This window comes from Dermochelys coriacea, chromosome 8 (genome assembly GCF_009764565.3).
Source record: "Dermochelys coriacea isolate rDerCor1 chromosome 8, rDerCor1.pri.v4, whole genome shotgun sequence".
Taxonomy (NCBI): Eukaryota; Metazoa; Chordata; order Testudines; family Dermochelyidae; genus Dermochelys; species Dermochelys coriacea.
The window spans coordinates 12,631,916-12,650,771 of NC_050075.1; the positions used below are offsets into that span (position 1 = coordinate 12,631,916).

At 46.7% G+C, this 18,856-nt stretch overlaps 1 protein-coding gene across 5 annotated transcripts in view; it reads right to left on the reverse strand.

Annotated features, from left to right (window-relative positions):
- Positions 1-18,284, reverse strand: part of JADE2 (jade family PHD finger 2) — a 167,908-nt gene extending 149,624 nt beyond the window's left edge. For 4 of the 5 annotated variants that reach the window (XM_043490812.1, XM_038412219.2, XM_043490811.1 and 1 more), the window contains exons 1-2: positions 17,029-17,167; positions 6,293-6,350 (exon numbers count right to left, since the gene is read on the reverse strand). In XM_043490812.1, coding sequence (XP_043346747.1) covers positions 6,293-6,350 — 58 coding nt within the window. In that variant the 5' untranslated portion in view covers positions 17,029-17,167. Of the gene's footprint in view, positions 1-6,292; positions 6,351-17,028; positions 17,168-17,824 lie in introns of those variants that run through there. The other variant, XM_038412220.2, reaches the window with a different exon arrangement.
- Positions 18,285-18,856: the final 572 nt, after the last annotated feature.

Here is an 18,856-nt window from a genome sequence, read left to right on the forward strand (position 1 = left end):
TGCTTTTCTTACGGGGACATTCAGAGGTGCCCGTTCCTGTTGGGCTGTTTGCCTATGGCTGAACAAAAATGTTCCCCGCAGTTAGCCACGGGGAGGAGGAAAGAAGGAGGTGCTAGCCACGCGCTGGGGGAGGCAAAATGCGACCTTGGAACGAAAGCACATGTGCTATGTATGTAATGTTAACAGCAAGGTTTACTGTGAAAGAGTGTACCCATTGTTCTATAAAATGTGTCTTTTTAATTAATTAATGTGTACCACTGTCCCTTTTCTTTTCTCCACCAACTGCATGTGTATTAAGGATCTTCTCCTTCCCAGAGGCTAGCGAAGATCAGAAGGCGAAAAAAACTCACTCACGATGAAATGTTCTCTGAGCTCATGCTGTCCTCCCACACTGACAGAGCACAGACAGATGCGTGGAGGCAGACAATGTCAGAGTGCAGGGAAGCACAAAATGACCACGAGGAGAGGTGGCAGGCTGAAGAGAGTAAGTGGCGGGCTGAAGAGAGGGCTGAAGCTGAAAGTGGCGGCAGCGTGATGAGAGGAGGCAGGACTCAATGCTGAGGCTGCTGGAGGATCAAACTAAGATGCTCCAGTGTATGGCTGAGCTGCAGGAAAGGCAGCAGGAGCACAGACCGCTGCTACAGCCCCTGTGTAACCAACCGCCCTCCTCCCCAAGTTCCATAGCCTCCTCATCCAGATGCCCAAGAATGCGGTGGGGCCACCCAGCCACTCCACCCCAGAGGATTGCCCAAGCAACAGAAGGCTGGCAATTCAATAAATTTTAAAGTTTTAAACTTTTAAAGTGTTGTGTGGTCTTGTCCTTCCCTCCTCCACCACCCTTATTAGTGCTTCTCTCCTCCACCACCCCTCCTGGGCTACGTTGGTAATTATCCCCTATTTGTGTGATGAATTAATAAAGAATGCATGAACGTGAAGCAACAATGACTTTATTGCCTCTGCAAGCGGTGATTGAAGGGAGGAGCGGAGGGTGGTTAGCTTACAGGGAAGTAGAGTGAACCAAGGGGCGGGGGTTTCATCAAGGAGAAACAAACAGAACTTTCACACTGTAGCCTGGCCAGTCATGAAACTGGTTTTCAAAGCTTCTCTGATGCACACCGCGCCCTCCCGTGCTCTTCTAACTACCCTGATGTCTGGTGTGCGTAACCAGCAGCCAGGCAATTTGCCTCAACCTCCCACCCCGCCATAAACGTCTCCCCCTTACTCTCACAAAGATTGTGGAGCGCACAGCAAGCAGTAATAACAGTGGAAATATTGGCTTCGCTGAAGTCTAATCGAGTCAGTAAACTGCGCCAGCGCGCTTTTAAACGTTCAAATGCACATTCTACCACCATTCTGCACTTGCTCAGCCTGTAGTTGAACAGCTCCTGACTACTATCCAGGCTGCCTGTGTATGGCTTCATGAGCCATGGCATTAAGGGGTAGGCTGGGTCCCCAAGGATACTATAGGTATTTCAACATCCCCAATGGTTATTTTCTGGTCTGGGAATAAAGTCCCTTTCTGCAGCTTTTAAAACAGACCTGAGTTCCTGAAGATACGAGCATCATGTACCTTTCCCGGCCATCCCACGTTGATGTTGGTGAAACGTCCCTTGTGATCCACCAGTGCTTGCAGCACTACTGAAAAGTACCCCTTGCGGTTTATGTACTCGCCGTCTTGGTGCTCCAGTGCCAAGATAGGGATATCGGTTCCATCTATGGCCCCGCCACAGTTAGGGAATCCCATTGCTGCAAAGCCATCCACTATAACCTGCACATTTCCCAGGGTCACTACCCTTGATATCGGCAGATCTTTGATTGCGTTGGCTACTTGCATCACAGCAGCCCCCACAGTAGATTTGCCCACTCCAAATTGATTCCCGACTGACCGGTAGCTGTCTGGCGTTGCAAGTTTCCACAGGGCTATTGCCACTCGCTTCTCAACTGTGTGGGCTGCTCTCATCTTGGTATTCTTGCACCTCAGGGCAGGGGGAAGCAAGTCACAAAGTTTCATGAAAGTGCCCTTATGCATGCGAAAGTTTTGCAGCCACTGGGAATCATCCCAGACCTGCAACACTATGCGGTCCCACCAGTCTGTGCTTGTTTCCCGAGCCCAGAATCGGCGTTCCACCATATGAACCTGCCCCATTAGCACCATGATGCCCACACTGGCAGGGCCCGTGCTTTGAGAGAAGTCTGTGTCCATGTCCTCATCACTCTCGTCATCGCGCTGATGTCGCCTACTCGCCCAGTTTCGCTTTGCCAGGTTCTGGTGCTGCATATACTGCTGGATAATGCGTGTAGTGTTTAATGTGCTCCTAATTGCCAAAGTGATCTGAGTGGGATCCATGCTTGCCATGATATGGCACTTGCACAGAAAAATGGCGCGGAACAATTGTCTGCCATTGCCCTGACGGAGGGAGGGGCAACTGACAACATGGCTTACTGGGTTGGCTTACAGGGAATTAAAATCAACAAAGGGGGTGGCTTTGCGAGAAACTGAATGGCCCCCTCAAGGACAGAACTCAAAACCTCAAGGACAGAACTCAAAAATAGGTTTAGCAGGCCGCTGATTTCATGGAGGGAGGGAGGAGAAAATGAATACAAAACAAAACTGGTCTATTTCTTGTTTTGAGCCACTTCATCTATCTTTATACATCTTGCTGGCAGCAAACTGTGCAGTACGACTGCTAGCCATCGTCATCTCCTGGGTGCTTGGCAGAAGACGGTGCAATATGACTACTGGCCATCGTCTTCTGCTGGCTGCTGATTAAAAGACAGTGCACTGCCGGTGGGACTCAATCGCCATGAGACGAAACTTCAAAGGGAAATGACCTGGCTGAGTCACTCCCATGTTTGCCCAGGCTCCCCTGACCTCATCGAGGTCGGTCAAAAGAGCACCCAGGACTACATCGATGACGGCTACCAGTGATACTGCACTGTCTGCTGCCAAAAGGCAATAAACTGCTGCTGTGTAGCAATGCAGTACCGCGTCTACCAGCATCCAGGAGACATACGGTGACGGTTAGCTGAGCGGGCTCCATGCTTGCCATAGTATGGCGTCGGCACAGGTAACTCAAGAAAAAAGGCGCAAAACGATTGTCTGCCCTCGCTTTCACGGAAAGAGAGAGGGAAGGGGGGCCTGACAAATATGTACCCAGAACCACCCGTGACAATGTTTTAGCCCCATCAGGCACTAGGATTTCTACCCAGAATTCAAATGGGCGGCAGAGATTGCAGGAATTGTGGGATAGCTACTCACAGTGCAACGCTCCGGAAGTCGACGGTTGCCTTGGTACTGTGGATACACTCCGCCGACTACATGCACTTAGAGCATTTGTGTGGGGACACACACAATCAACTGTATAAAAACGATTTCTACAAAACCGACTTCAATAAATTCAACCTAATTTAGTAGTGTAGACATACCCTTACATACTTCCCTGTGGCAGTTGCTATCAGCGGATGCACCTGCTGTCTCTTCTCAGGGCATTCTTGGTGGAGAACCCTGGCTTTGAAGTCAACTCCCTCACATGACTGGCTAAATCTCAGATTTGTTGATTTTTAGGACACAAGAAAAGAGATGTTAGTTTGTCTTGTGCCTTTTTATTTATTGTACCTATTTTGTGGGAGGTGGAATCTGGACTAGGTTTGACTGTGCCAATTGTTGGCAACAGGTGCTAATTTCCATTGCTGTAATGTAATGCCAGATGTCATGATGGCGGGTTCAGTATAAATGTAATCCACTTTAAGTTCCACAGGTGTATAAAGGGAGCATGTGGGTACACTACATAGCATAAGGCCTGAACCTGCAGTCATTACTCACACCAGTAGACCTTACCCAATGAGTAGGGGTTACAAGATCAGGCCCATAGTTTGCACTAAGAGATCAAATCAATATTCCCACTTTACCTGCCTCAAAGCAAACTACAATGTGGTATTAAAACCATGTGAACCAAGTTAATACACCAGGCTACCATCTCTTTCTGGCAAAGGCATAAAAAAGGTCACAGTTTTGTTTACAATTACGCTGCGGGAGAGCATTTGTCAACAGGTGAGATATTACCTGCTGCATAAACACCAAAGTCCAATAGAGATAAGTCAGTGTTGTTTAATACCATGCTTAAATATATGCCTTACCCCAAGAAGCCCACGGAAGCTAGTTAACACTACTGGGTTTAGTAAGCCTCTGAATCTTTGGGAATTAGGGGAACAGAAGTTGGAGTTTAGCCTCTGAAGGAAGGGAAAATCCAGAGTCCCAGGATTTTTGTTTATTTTATTTTCTGAGAAGTGCTCTATTTGAGCCCAGTCCAACTTCCAAAGACTCCAGTAGGAGTTGGACAGACCTGATATCCAGAGAACAGGCACAGCATGGGCAGGAGCAGCAGAGCAAGTGTCACTACAGACCTGCCAAGGGCCTTCTTTATGAGGAAGAAGGAAGAAACTCCAGGGGCAGAGGTACAGTTTAGACTCTGTTCTTCGCTGAGACAGCAAAAAGGAATCATGTCACGGTGTGGACACCTGTTTCCTGGGAAATGGACTCACACCACCAAACCAATTTCATGTAAGACACTGAAGAGCCATCACTTAGCTGGGCTGTACGGTACTTGAACAAGCAACCTATGAATGAGAGGCCCCGTAGCCCACTGATAACCCATGAGCTATCCAGAACACCAGGCCTAAGCACAGTTTGATGGAACATTCCTGTCTGGGGCTTAAATTAAATCAGTGACACAGTTACAACACTGTGTAACACTTGAATCCTGAGAAGTGGGGAAAAGTCACTCATGGTACTACTCAGCACCTCCTAGGAGGTCTTGAGTGCCCTCAACAAGCACGGAAATCTAAGGCTGCTGCCAGCACTCAGGACCTCGCGAGGGGCACTTGGCACGTCATAGGACTGGGCCTAAATTTGACAAGAATTCTTACGCTGCTTGGTGCTAGATTGTGGCACTATGGATCTCATGCCCCCCCCATCCTTAATGATCCTCAGTCCCTTTTACACTACTGTCTCCAGGAATATGCCACACATCCTCCACTACTATTGTTCTTGCAACATAAATGCCACCATGTCACTGCACACAGTGATGGAAGGGCCCTGTTCAGAAAGCCCAGATTAGTGCTGCTCATTCACGCATTGTACAGCAACCCCAGTGTCAATACAAGGTATTGACTACAAAAAGAGGAACCCTACTGCCACCCTGGCGTATAGCCCTAATTATTCCTTTTAACATTACAATCTCCCCCACTGGTGCTGCCTCCTGGGATTCCCATCGTAGTCAGGGAGGGCACTTACTCTGGCTACAGCTGTGGGAACTGCAACCACCCTCTATCTCATCTAACCCACATTATAAGGACAAAATCCTGCTGGAAAAAGAACCATCAGGCCATGACTTTAATGTCAGTGGCTGAGAGTCTCCCAGTCTTCAACATTCTAATGGCCTGATCCTGTAAGGGACTAGCTCTCAATAAATCCCAGGTCTACTTATTTGTTCCTGTGTCTGAAACCAACAGAAATCTGTACAGACCAGCTGAGAGGTTATAACAGAGTCTCTGGGACACTATAGTTCTCCAGCAGTGGGCAATGGCACTGAAGCAAGTAGAAGTGAAGGGCACTCCACAATTCACAAGTCTGTGCCCTCAGGCCCCAATTCAGCAAAGCACTTACACACATGCTTATACTTAAGCATGCACTTTAATGCACTGCTTAATAAGGCAGTGAAACACATGCTTATAATTAAGTGTAATCTTACATGCCTTGCTGAATTGAGGCCTTAATGCCTTTTCCCCAATCTAATTCGCCTCTCATAATGAGGAATCAAGGGGTTCCATTTTCAGAGAGACCACAGGGAGTGCTCAATACACAGTTTCCCAATAGGAACTTTACTTTCCATCCACATGATTCCATCTGAAGCTAAATGCACACTGAGTGTAATAAAGGTGAGAAGACAGTCCACAGTGCCCTGTCTAATAAGGGCTTTGTTTTATTTGAATTCTGCAATCAACGCTGCTTTGTAACTCTCTCTCTCTCTCTCTCTCACCCAAACTGCTCACTGGAGGAGGACACTTTTATCAGATAAGAGACGCCCACAGCCAGACATTTAAATTGATATCAACTCATTGTACATCAGTAATGTATCTTTGAAAATGGATCCCAGTGCACAATTTATTGTACAGAGACTACCCAATAAATGCTGCTTTCCCAACTCCTTGCAAAGTAATTATTCAAATGCTTTCCCTGCTGGAGGTGAATCGCTTAGTTATCTTGTTCAAAGCCTTGAATTAAAGGTCTTACTGTCAGTGGTGTCTGAGTTATCACTGCTGATTGAGTACTTTCGTCGTTTCTCTTCCATCTGTAACAAAAGAAATTGAATGTTACACTTACTGTTCAGGAAACTCATCACTGTACCAAATCACTGTTATCTCTGAATATCCACGCATCACATTAACCCAGTCACACTCGCAAATACTCACCCTAATGACAAGAAGTATGGGGGGGAAGCATGTAAAACAGCACTGAGTCCCTACTTCCCAAAACTTTAAGGATGGCAAAATTTCTCTCCTGAGTTTCTTCGCTGCTAGGAGGTAAGAATGTGATAGCATTTTTATCACTCTGCTCTGCACAGCAATTTGCCTAATGCCTATTCAAGTCTGGCACCCAAATGCACTAGTGAAGAAAGCTCACCACTACAGCACAGAGAACCCATGGTAAGATGCCTTAAAGACTGGAATACAGAGCTACTGAATCAAGCAGCAGTCACTTGTCGAATATGGCAATAGATGGCCAGTGAACCACAGGATTGAGCTATAATGTTAAGAAGGGAATAGATGTAAGAAATGGATCTATGTACTTTTAATAGGGTCTCAGTGAAATCTGGGCTCTACTGAAGTCAATAGGAGTTTTGCCATTGACTTCAGAGGAGCCAGGATGTCACCCTCTGACTCATCTTCCCACATGCCCACTCAGCCAATATCAGTTTAGACTTCACATGTGCCTGTCAAATCCTAGCTGCATTCCATACAAATCTGAAATATACTTTCCATAACACAGATCTCCTAGTAACCTTTCCATAACACTGGTGTAACCTTTATCAAGGCCTCCATCTCAACCCCTGACCCATCCTGGCAAAGCCTGCGAGCACAACTGAGTCTTGCATCATGTCCCAAAGGTCACAAAATCAGGTCTCTAGCAAATCAAGGTGGGAAGCCTGCTTGGAAGACCTGAACCCCTCACCAAGAACACCCTGCCACCAGTCCCCTCCCAGGTCTATTAATCATCCTACATCACCACTGCTAAGGAATCACATAATGTGACAGGTCTCCAGGAGACAGGAGCCAAGCCAATAAACTTCACCTGGAAATCAAATGAAAGCTGGGATAGATCGCAAAGCACAGGTGTAATGTGATCTCTGCCTGAAAAACAATGCCTAAAAAGCCACGGTTCTATCTACTCCTCACCCTCCCGCCCCCTCCACCTACCAGTTTGTAGGGGTGGGGGAGAACTGGGTACTCAGCTTCAGCTGAGCTGCCACACTCTGCACTAACTGCAATTTCCCCAGAGGATTTGAAGGGGTGGCCTCCTGTACAGCTGAGTCCAGCAATCCAACCTCTGGGCGCTATCAGCATGGTACAAGGGATATTCCCTCTTCTGCTGCTGACTTGCTTTGTGACCTTGGACAAGTCACAGAATTGACTGAAGTCAATGGGAATGGTGAGTGCTTAGTAGTCCTGACAATCAGATCCTAGGACCCTAATACTGGACACACAAAAACTGAAGCGCCCAGACTAAGAGCCACTTTAAAATAATTAGCTTCTCTGTCCCTCAGTTTCCCAATCTGTAAAATGTGGATAATGGTACTTCCCCACCTCTGCAGAGGTTTGAGAGCTACAGTGGAAAAGTGCTAAGTCTTATTCACTAATCTAACTTATATTATGGGATGTGGGCAGATATTTCATATGTTACGTACATATACATATATACACATGCACACACACATGCACACATTCTCATGGCATTCCTCCCAGTAATTTATTTTTCCTAAGAAGGCTAAGGGGGACTTAGATTGCAGTTACCCCCCTTTTTCCTACAATCTTAGGAGGAAAACGAGAATAAAACATTTGTATGTCTTTTGTGTGTGCGATTTAATCAGAGTAGCTATTAGCAACAAACCACACTTGATAGCACTCTGTAGTATGCCATTTTCCCTTGGAGAATATGAGAATACCCACCAATACCTCAACATATAAAAACCTAGCAATGTCTTTATTTCTCAGTACATGTGCAATGTTTTATCTCAGCATTATAAGGGATAATACTACAAAGTAACATAAACATTTAACTATCAGTGTTGTGGTAAAACATTGCACTGTCAAAACATGATTAAAACTGTTCCTTGAGAATATGGCAATATCAATACTTGGAGTGATTCAAGAGGAAACAGATGTTATTAAACCAGCTTTGTACTTACTAGCCATTAGATTTTGCTTGGGGAAAAATATATTGAAGATGGATTTAACAGCAGTTTTCTTATCCTTAGTGGAAATTCAGTTGGACATTTTCAACTGGTTCCTATTGGTTCCAACTACCACACAGGATTTTGGAGCACGATTGGGCTTCTGATTGTCTGAATCCTGGGGCTAATTCTTCATACAACTGAAACAAATATAGCCTAGTAGAATGAAACAGAGAGCCATGGAAACCAAAGGATTCTAGTAGTGCCCAATGGAATTTCCAGTAGAGCACCAAGGCATGTGTCATCCATCTAAGGGTCTCCTGGAAGACATGACAGTATTATTGACTCCTAAGGCCTTCACCCAAGGGAAGAAGGATTGTTATGTGATCAAGGCACAGGTCTGGAGGTCAGGTGACTAGGACTAATTTCTGCCCTGGCATACTCTGCTGAAATTCCACTGATTTCACCCAGACTGAATTTGGCCCCTCAGTCCTGTTCCCAGCTGGTCTACAGACTTCCTGAGTGACCTTAGACAAGTCACTTAACTTCTCTGTAACTCGTTTTCCTCACCTGTAAATAAGGCCCTGCCCCCAGGAATGAGGAAGCTAATTTTAATTTATGTTTGTAAAGTGCTTTGAGATCCTTGGATGGAAGCCATTATAGAAGGACAAACATTATTTTGATAAGGCAATAATGCAGACATTCCACAAACATCTCTCCCATCAAAATCCATGTGAATTCTAAATACAGAAAGACTACAGGATCAGTATATAATACTGTTTTACATTTACACAGCATCTTTCATTCCAAAGTGATTTACTCAGCATGGGTAAACTCCTGGTTCTATACAAGTCAATTGTTTTGCCACTGACTTGAGTGAAGCCAGGATTGCACCCTCTAAAACAAATTCTGCTCTACATAATTCTGCTTTAAATCTGGATTAACTGCATTGATTTGAACAGAACCTGCCATATAGACCTACAGCGCTATTGAAATGCCTCCAGATCTTGGGTGGATGAAGACAGCCAGCTGATGCACAATGCACTGCACAAGTGAAGGGAGAGGACATTTTGGCCCAGGGCACTGGACCAGTCACAGGTCTTAGGAAAAATGTTGCAGAGTCTTTAATTTCCATGCAGAACAGAAAGGACACTGCTTTCTTAACATCTTGTCTGAAAGCCCCTACAAAGTGAAGTACCTGGCACTCAATTCATTAATCTTGGAGGAATATATAGCTGAGTCAACTCTACCAGAATTTGAACATGTAACTCCAGGAAATCTAAATTGCCCCAACCTGCTGATTAGATCACTAAGCCACCCCTCAGGCAGCCTACGTAACAATGCAGGGAGCTACATTCTTTACATTCCTTTAGTTATGTCATCATCTCTAGCAGAGAAAACACAGACCTATAAGAGCCTGGACTCAAGTCTTGCCTGGTCTGTGAAAGAAGTTTTCACACCCAATTTGGTTTGAAAACACACTACTCGGTAATTTTTCAAGTCCATGCACATATTTGACACTTTAAAAATAATCTTGATTCATGTTTTAATTTCATTTCTCCTTTAATTGACCTTTTCCACATAGAGGATCTTTGTCAAAGTTATAAACAAATGGGGAAAAAAAATAATGCTCTTAAAGATCACTGCCAGGTCACATTTAGCCCAACGTTTAGGTTTTACAGAAGCAAAAACCATTAGAAAGCCTTTTACCAGGCTTTGGAGGGCATTCGCAAATGAAATACTTTTTGACTAACCCTTCACCCTTCATATGCTTTGGGAAATCCACTGGCACATCTTAGCTCACTGGGCAGAGATTCTGCTCTGGCACAACAAATGCATCTATTCTCCAAAATGCACTATCTCACTCTGTGGCATCACAGGTACCCGGGGTTGCAACAAAACATTTTGGTAGAATAAAGCATTCTGGGATATTGTAGGTGAAGCGGAAGTGTTAGAAGACTTCACATATGCCTGTGATGAGTGGTTCCACAGACCATGGGGGCCACAGCACAAAAATCTCCCTGAACTCCCCTCTGGGTTTCAGCTTCACAGTTCATACTCAAGCACAGAACCATGTGCCTCAGTACAAAACCTCAGTACAATGCCTCAGTACAAAACAGTTACTTTCTGAAAAAATGCATTCTAAGCAGGCAATTTCTAAGACCACCTCTACAGCAGGTCACTAAGGAGGATGAATAAAATAAGATGCTAATATAATTTTGACTGCAAAGGTCTCGCCTATACAGGCACTCTTTAACATGAAAGACAGAATTATACAGCAAACTCTATTCGCAAATTCCTAAACCACTTTAACATGTGACTGCAGCCCTAGATTAAACTCTAATTAATCTACATACGTTCTCTGGAGAGGAAATTGCAGTAAAAAATTATTTGGTCACCATATATTTCTGGTTTGTTTTGGGTTTGTTTTTGAGCGGAGGCATGCCTATCCTAAGACCTTCCCTGGTATTCATAGCTTCCCCTCTCTAACGACTTCTTATTTTGTGTGATGGTTGTGAAAAATACATTGAATTCTGTGTTTTCTTCCTAAACTGCAATGGGAGCTGTGAGAAACCACTTCTCTGTTTAACACTAACATCAAGAAACAAAAAGAAAAGGAGACTTTAAGAAATTAAGAATTTAATTTAAATTAAGAAATTAATTTGTTAGTCTCTACGGTGCCACAATACTCCTTTTCTTTTTGTGAATACAGACTAACACGGCTGCTACTCTGAAACCTATCAAGAAACAGAAATACAAATAGAGAGCAGTAGCTCCAGTGGCAACTTAGGAAACTTTTTTCCGAACCAGTAACTTTCTTATAACAACCCATGGTACTGCCATTCCATTTTTGTGAATTAGAAGAATGGGGCAGCTCGTTGTGTTTTCCCTTTTGTGTTAACTGTTTATTTGCCTTGTCTTGAGGTCTGTATGACAGGAAATTAGTCAGGTATAACATACAGAGAAGAGGATAGAGAGGCTTTAGATATTACACTGTCACAGGCTCATTGGGACTGAGACATAAATTTTATCTTTACACTTTTGGAGCCAAATCCTACAGGACTCAATCATTATTCAGACAAAACTCCCATGGACTCCAATGGGGATTTTGCATTTGGTATATTCAGATTGTTTTGTGATAACAAGAGAACAAACTTTTCAGAGGCAGAATTTGCTGTGCAAAAACACCACAGGTCAAATTCAACCATGACATGACTAAGAGCAGCTTCTAAGGTTTCAATGGATGTTGCACTGCTTCCCACTTACACCAGGGCTGAATTAGCTTCACATGGTTAACAAATCTCTACAGAGCATTATTAAAGCCTGGCAAGGAAATACACACACTGGGCCCAATCACCCCCCCGATTCCCTGATTCTGCTGGTAAATCATCAAGGCATGTGTGATGCAGAGCGGCCTCACTTCAGGACAGAGGGGATTAACCCACCTTGGGTTAATTCATCTAACCAGCTAACCAAGCTCTGCCCTCCTCACAGGACACAGGGGTGTGGGACAGAAAGTATAAGAGCAGGGCCCTGCACTTGCAATTCAGTTGAGGCCAGGCCATGGAAGGAGCCAGATGTCCTTCCCAGGGCACCAAAGTGCCAGCAAAACCCTCAACCAGCTGTGGCAGACGATGGTCTCCCTGAGTCGGCCTGGGAGAAGGCCAGCCGTTGTCCTATGAAATGGAGACCCAGAGAGGAAGCGGAGAGTGATCCACTCAACATGGAGAGGAGGAACCAGGCCCCAGCAGCTGTGGAGCAGCCTCACCAGCCGCCAGTAGGAAGTACCCCAGGGAAGTGAGACATTGACTCGGCTGTGCTGCTGGGAGACAAGGCAGCTAGCCCACGCTTCCCTGCCAACCTTGTGGCGGGACCACCCATCGCTTCTTGGGCCCTGGCCTGGGACCCGCTGAAGCAGGACAGGCCCAGATCCCCCTACTCCTAGCCCTTCACTTGGTGCTGGATGAGCCCTTGGCTGTTTATCTGTTTAGCCTTTGGGCAGGAAGCCTGAGCCTTAGCCCCAAGCAGGAGGCCTGAACAACCACTTGCCCAGTGACCCGGCTGCAAACAAGGATGCCTGATCGACCCACCCAATTCCCTGTTGCCTCCCAAGCGGGCGCCCTGGTCCTGAGACCAAGGAACCTTACATGTCCAAAGAAATGAGAATGGCTTGGTATCTAGGCTTCTCTTCGTCAATTTCCTGCTTTTTAGGTCCTGGTGGTCAAGTTTGGCTGGGGAAGCAGGTCCTCATTAGCTAGAAGGTGCTTGAAAGAGGTCAGGGCAGAGAAGCAGAGACCTGAGACTTATGGAGGTTATTCCTGGGAGACAGGAAAGGGAAGGCTGATGCGCACAGCTTTGAGAAGGGGACAGAAAGGCAGAGGGGATCTTCCATTATCATTAGTGACAAGAAGAGGGCTGGGAGAGAAGGAGGAAGAGAAAGAGAGAGATCAGGGTCTTGGGCAGCTGGGTGCTGAGGAACAAGAGCGGGACAGCCAGGGTCTGTGGGATGTGAATGCAGGGAGGGCTGGTCAGTGGAAGGGAGAGGAAAGTTAAGAGCCAGGGGAGCCATGAATCAACTCCATTGACTAACCCTGCTAACATCCCAGTAGTTCACTGCATCTATTTAAGACTGCTGTGATTCATTACATATTTTTTAAGTTAGGATTTGTCCCCCATGTGCTGCCTTCTGGCCTGCTCTCGCTTCAATTAAGACACTTTGCTATGTTAATTAGGGAAAAAATATTGCCCTCTGGTCCCCTCCTCCACTGTCTTCCCCTTTCCACCTCTGCCCAACACTGCAAACCACCCACAACCCCTGCTCTGATGGGAAGCCTGGAACTGGCCAGCACGATCGCAAAGTGTCTGTAGCTGGCCTGAGACAGGATGGGTCCCAGCTTGCTGGCTCTCCTGGGCAGGCTTCAAATAAGAAGCCTCAATTGGATTTTAATGCTGCCCTTCTCTGAGGATGAATGCACCATCTGCAGCAGTGTCCCCACAGGCCTGCGTAGTGTCATACAGCACCCCACTGCATCTGGAGTGGTGAATGTGACCCATTAATTTCTGTGTGGGTTGCAGTCAATTTCAATGCGTTAGAGCAAAGGGCATCTAAAGTGTCTCAGTAAAAGACAAGCATCCTTGTTCTTCTCTGCACTAAGCACGTTTGCTGTCTTGGGTCCTGGAGCAAATTTTAATCTCATTTAAATTTAAAACAAAACAAGTCCCGCTCACTTCCTCTGCTTTGCATTTTTTCCATATCTAAAAGGGGATTTTTTTCTTTATTACTCATATTTATGACTTTCCTTTCCTTTTCTGACTTTTATTTTCATCCTCTCATTAACCAGCTCTCTCCACGTGTTTAAACCCATCACGGACATCAGAGAGGTTACTCTGGGCACGAAGAGGGTGTCATGCATTGAAAATTCGTTATGCACAAATACAGAGAGAAAAGTAAATGAGGATGGGCACTGCATGCTGTGTACAGAATCAATGGCTCCATCCTGCATGTTGCTGAGCACCCTCAACTCCAACAGAAGTCCAGGGGAGTTAAGGGCACTCAGAGCCTTGCAGAACATGCACAAAATCCCACAGGATCAAATCCTTATTGAATTGGCAGTTTGAGGACCACATGTCAGGCAACTTTCAGAGCTTGGTGCCAAATGCTCTATTAGCAGAATCACAATTGAATTAAATTAATTTCACCTCCCTGCCTATAACCTTTAACTTAGCCTCTGGACATATCCTTGATTTTCAGAAACCCACCTGATCTTTCCTACCAAAAAACAAACCTAGCCTTTCTGCAAACTATTTTTACTTCTAGCTCACAATTACTTTAACCTCAAAGGCTAATAAATGCTTAAAGGTCCAACACAGTTCCTAAGACCAAGGCTCTTTACCCCGAGAGAGAGGCTGAGCTCCACCTTATGTGGAGCCAAATCCTCATTTCGAAAGATCTCACTGGTAAGGGGAATCCAGATTTAAAACAGTAATTGCATTATTTGTAATGATAGATGGCGTGGGGGCAGGGAAGAAAACAAATTGGTTTGGTATTTGGAAAGAGCATCTTGACAGGTAGTTTGAGATTTACACTTGCTGTTCAAAAGATTAATAGGATTTAGGGACACACAGAGGTCTTTCCACAATTGCACCTGAGCCTGAAAATCCAGAAGCTTTTGCACCCTGCAGAAGCAGTTCTGAACTTCCCACACTATTTCACTCTGAAAGCACCTTTCAAGGAGTGGAGTTGACAGATGGATTCACTGTCATTTGAAAAGGCAATTAGCTCCAAATTAAACGTAAACCCAGTTCCTAAAATTAAAATCCCATTAGATGCTCCACCAAAGACACACACCAATTTGTAAAAAATATGGTCAAGATTGTGCAAGTAGGAGGTAAGTGCATTAAATGATTCCCCAGAGACATTTGTGGGCTCCCAGCAGTTTGTCCAGTCATTCAAGAGGGAAATAAACTTTCTCTAGAGCTCACTCCTATTTCTGTAAACTATGTGCACATGCCATACAAGGGAGCAGGGTACCTGCTTTGCAAAATAAACATTGCAGAAGATGCTATCTCGGATGCATTTTGCTTCCCCCTAGAGGAAGGGAAAGAGGAGAACAAGTTGGCAAAAACTAGCATGAAACGGATGGCGACAAACCAGTGAAATAGAAAGAGGAAGATAGAATAAAAAAATGAAACCAGGTAAACACCAGGGGGCCAGTGAGATGCTGGCAGGAACAGAAAGCGTGGGTATTACGAGGGGAGTGGGAGACTATGGGTCTCTCTCTAGCAGCGAAGGGTAGAGATGGAGTGCATGACTGAGAAGGGCTATAAGAGACTGGGTGTGAGAATTAGGGCGAACCAGTGGGAGCATGTATGTGTACAAGGGATTGGAGCATGGAAGAGTAAAGATGAGAGTGAGATAATGAGACACAGAGAAGGGTGGGGGCAGGGGGACTGTATTAGAGCAGGAGGGGAAGGGCTGTATTAATATGCCCAGGACTGAACAAAACCCCTAAGTGAGAAGGACGTTTTGGCGGATGTCTATGTCTCTCCCCCCAGCAAATGGAGAGAGAAGAGGGGTCGTATGGGAAGGAGAGCAGAGGGGATGAGAGGGAATATTTGTTGCTCAATGTCAGGACTTCTTGTTCCCATCTTTGCTTAAAGAGATTCCCTCAAATGCTGCTGAATGAATCTCCTGGAAGAAAGACGTGACCCTTGCAGAAAACAAACAGGAGGGGCTGCTGTGCATGAGAGATGAGCACTTGCCAGAAGGAGAGGGGCAGTGAGAGACAGAGAAGGGGATAAGGGGGCAGGAGGGAGAAGGAAATGGGAGGATGCAAGCCAGCAAGAGGGAGCCGCAGGCAAGAGGGATGAAGATGGGGTACAGGAGAAAAGGAAAGAGAATGGGTACAAACCCAGGAAGCGAGGGGAAGGAAGGGACGCAAGAGAGGCAGCCAGCGGAGGATGGGATGCACTGCACGGAGCAGAGGGACTGGACAGGAGACAGGAATGGAGGGGATGAGAAAGCCAGGGACTGAAAGCGAGAGGAAGGGCAGACCGCAGGAGCGAGCAGCGCGGAGGGGTGTGAGGGAATGCACGGGAGCAAGAAGGAAGGAGGGATGAGCAAGGGAGCGGAGACTGGCTCGCGGGTGGGCGGGCAGAGATGGAGGAAAGGATGAGACGCCCCCAGAGGAGCCCGCCGGGAACCGTGAGAGTTTGAGAAGGTAAACAACAGCCATGCCCCCTACAGTCCTGTCCCCAACGTGCAGCCGGACTGCCGCGGCCGCTGCCTGTACATTTCCATTCCCAAACCCCGCCGTGCCCCCAGCAGCGTGCGTCTCTCGCTGGCTGGCCCTCCCCCACCCGCCACAGCAGGGCTGCAAACCCGGAGCGCCCAGGGAGCTCAGCCCGGGCTCCGCCACCCCCGCCAGCGGGGCGAAGGCTGCCTGCCTCTCCGCTCCCCGGTGCATTGTTTGGGTCTGTGCACGATTTGGCAGGGACCTGGCAGCCCCAGCACGTGAGAGGAGCGGATCATGTGCACCAGCTCCAAGAATTGCAAGGCTCCAAAACGTGCTGCGTATCAACAAAATGAAACTCGTGTCTCTACCTCGCTGAGCTGCCCTCGCTGCCTCCTGTGGCACATTTCACAGATTTCCTCCCCCCTTTTTTTTTTCCCCTCGCGCACGCCCCCCTGCCGACCCCAACCATCCGGATCCCTTTGGACCCCGATGCCTGGCTGCTTTGCCCGTTGCAAAAAATTAACTGCTGTTCCCCCCTCCCCAACCCAGAGGCGGTTTGGGGTGAGCTCTGCCGCAGTCATTAATTTGGAAAATAAAAAAACCCTTCTGCGCCGACCCTTTAAAAGTTCTTGTTTACATTCCTGCTGCTTCCCTTTTACTCTTTAAAACATGAGTGACCAACATGCGCAATCGATCTGGGTAAAATGCTGCACATTTCCCCCTTCCTTCCTAGCAGCCAGCCCAGCGAAATGAAAAAAAAAAAAAAAAAGCCAGAGAGATGCAAAATAATGATCAGCTGCAAATTAAAGCAATCCCAAATGCAATCCTCCTTCATCCTTTACCTTTGCCGGGAGAGTGTCCTCAAAGAGTTGAGCCTGTCCCTCAGGTTACAAAAGAGGAGTGTGGAGAGGGGGCGGGGGGATGCTCCAGAGATTGAAACGATCAGGAAACCCCCTTTGCACGATCAATCTGGTATCATTGCGAAGAGGGGGGGAAATAACCCCCCTGCTGGATCCGAAGATGACACCCTCCTCTTAGGAGTGGATACAAAGTAACTCCATGGATGCGAACCCAAAAGAATTGCTTCCAGCCGAGATGGCCGCTCTGTGCACGATCCAGCCCTATGTGCGTGTTTCTGTTTCTTTTTTAACCCAGACTTCCTTAGGATCTCTTTGCAACAACGACCAATTCTTCTGCTGACCTTTTTATTTGAGGAGGGGGGCAGGTGGGAGGACCGGAGAAGTGACTTTTAAAATTATTAGTATGATCAAGAATGATTTCACTTTCCCCCCAAATCTTTCTTCAATTTCTTTTTTTCTTGTTTGTTGTTTCTTCCTGGGCAGCAGCAGGTCCAGGTGCAGCAGACATGGGTCCCATCTCTGGTTGTGTTTATGCATGTGTTGCCTTCTCTCTCCCTCCCTTCTCCCCCCCCCCCTCTTGCTGTTCACCTCCCCCCGATGCGTTGGGTCCCCATCTCTCTTTCGCTCTGGGTCTCTAGCAGCGGGGTCGGGCTGCTCACACACACTGTACAAGTCTGATCAGGTCGCTTTCGCAATGATCCCCAGCCGCGTACACGCACACACATCCACACACCACAACACACTCAGCAGGAGCCGTGGAACGCACACACTTCTTTACCTCCTCTCCCCCCTCTGGTTCACTCCCCCTCTCTTCTCCGAGCTATGGGCACAGGCGTACGCTGGGCTGCTGCAACCTTAAAAAATAAGCTTATACTTAAAAAAAATCTTTTGGCGCCATATTAATGACGTACTTAAAATTTGCCATTTCTCCTGCGTCAAAAAGACGTTTCTTGCAAATAACAGATTCTGGGCAAGGCGGAAAGAGGGACCCAAAAAATCCTGCAGGAGACCCTCGTGAGGGGCAAAAAGGGGCTTGCATTGCCCAGAAGTGCCTGAAAGTGCAAGCTGGGTGGGGAAGGGGGAGGGCGATAAGATCAGGATAAAAATGCAATCGAAGGCTATTCCTCTAGACAAACAAACTTCGTTGGGTGGCTGGAAGGGGGACGATGAGGGTATTTGAAATACCACCGCCTTAGGAAACGGGATTTCCCCCCTTATTATTTTGATCACTTCTGGAGAAGGCTGCGGGGGAGGGGCTGTTAAATGCTGGGTTTGTTTTTTTAACAGTCGCAACGGAGGGAAAGGGTGGGGGGGTTGAAAATAAAACACTCTATTCAGATGGTGCCCAGGGAGCTATTCGGTTTGGATTCTTAGGGCTGTTTCTCCCACACGCCCACATCCTCCGCCCCCCAACTGCAGAAATATAAAGGGTTAAAAACACAAAAAACTTTGCACAGTTTTCCAAGAAAGGAGGGCAGACAGCTTTCTAGCCTTGTTGTCAGTGTGACCTTGTCATGCACAAAAAATGCACTTCAATCGGTTACTGATTTCTCGAAGGGTTTGTTGCTATTGCTTTTGCTCTGCCTTTCCATTTTCTGTGGCGGTGGTAGCAGCAGGAGCTTGCTCCAGTATCTAGCTGGCCACACCCACCGCTGGCTGCTTGAACTAGACACCTACTCTGTGGGAAGAACAGTTATTTCTATGCAGTGAGGGATCTTGGGTGGAGGGGAGGAAGTGGGGGGAGGAGGTGCCCAACCTTCCTAAACTGTCTGGTTGTTTAAGGCAGTTTACACTGATTCTCCCCCTCTAA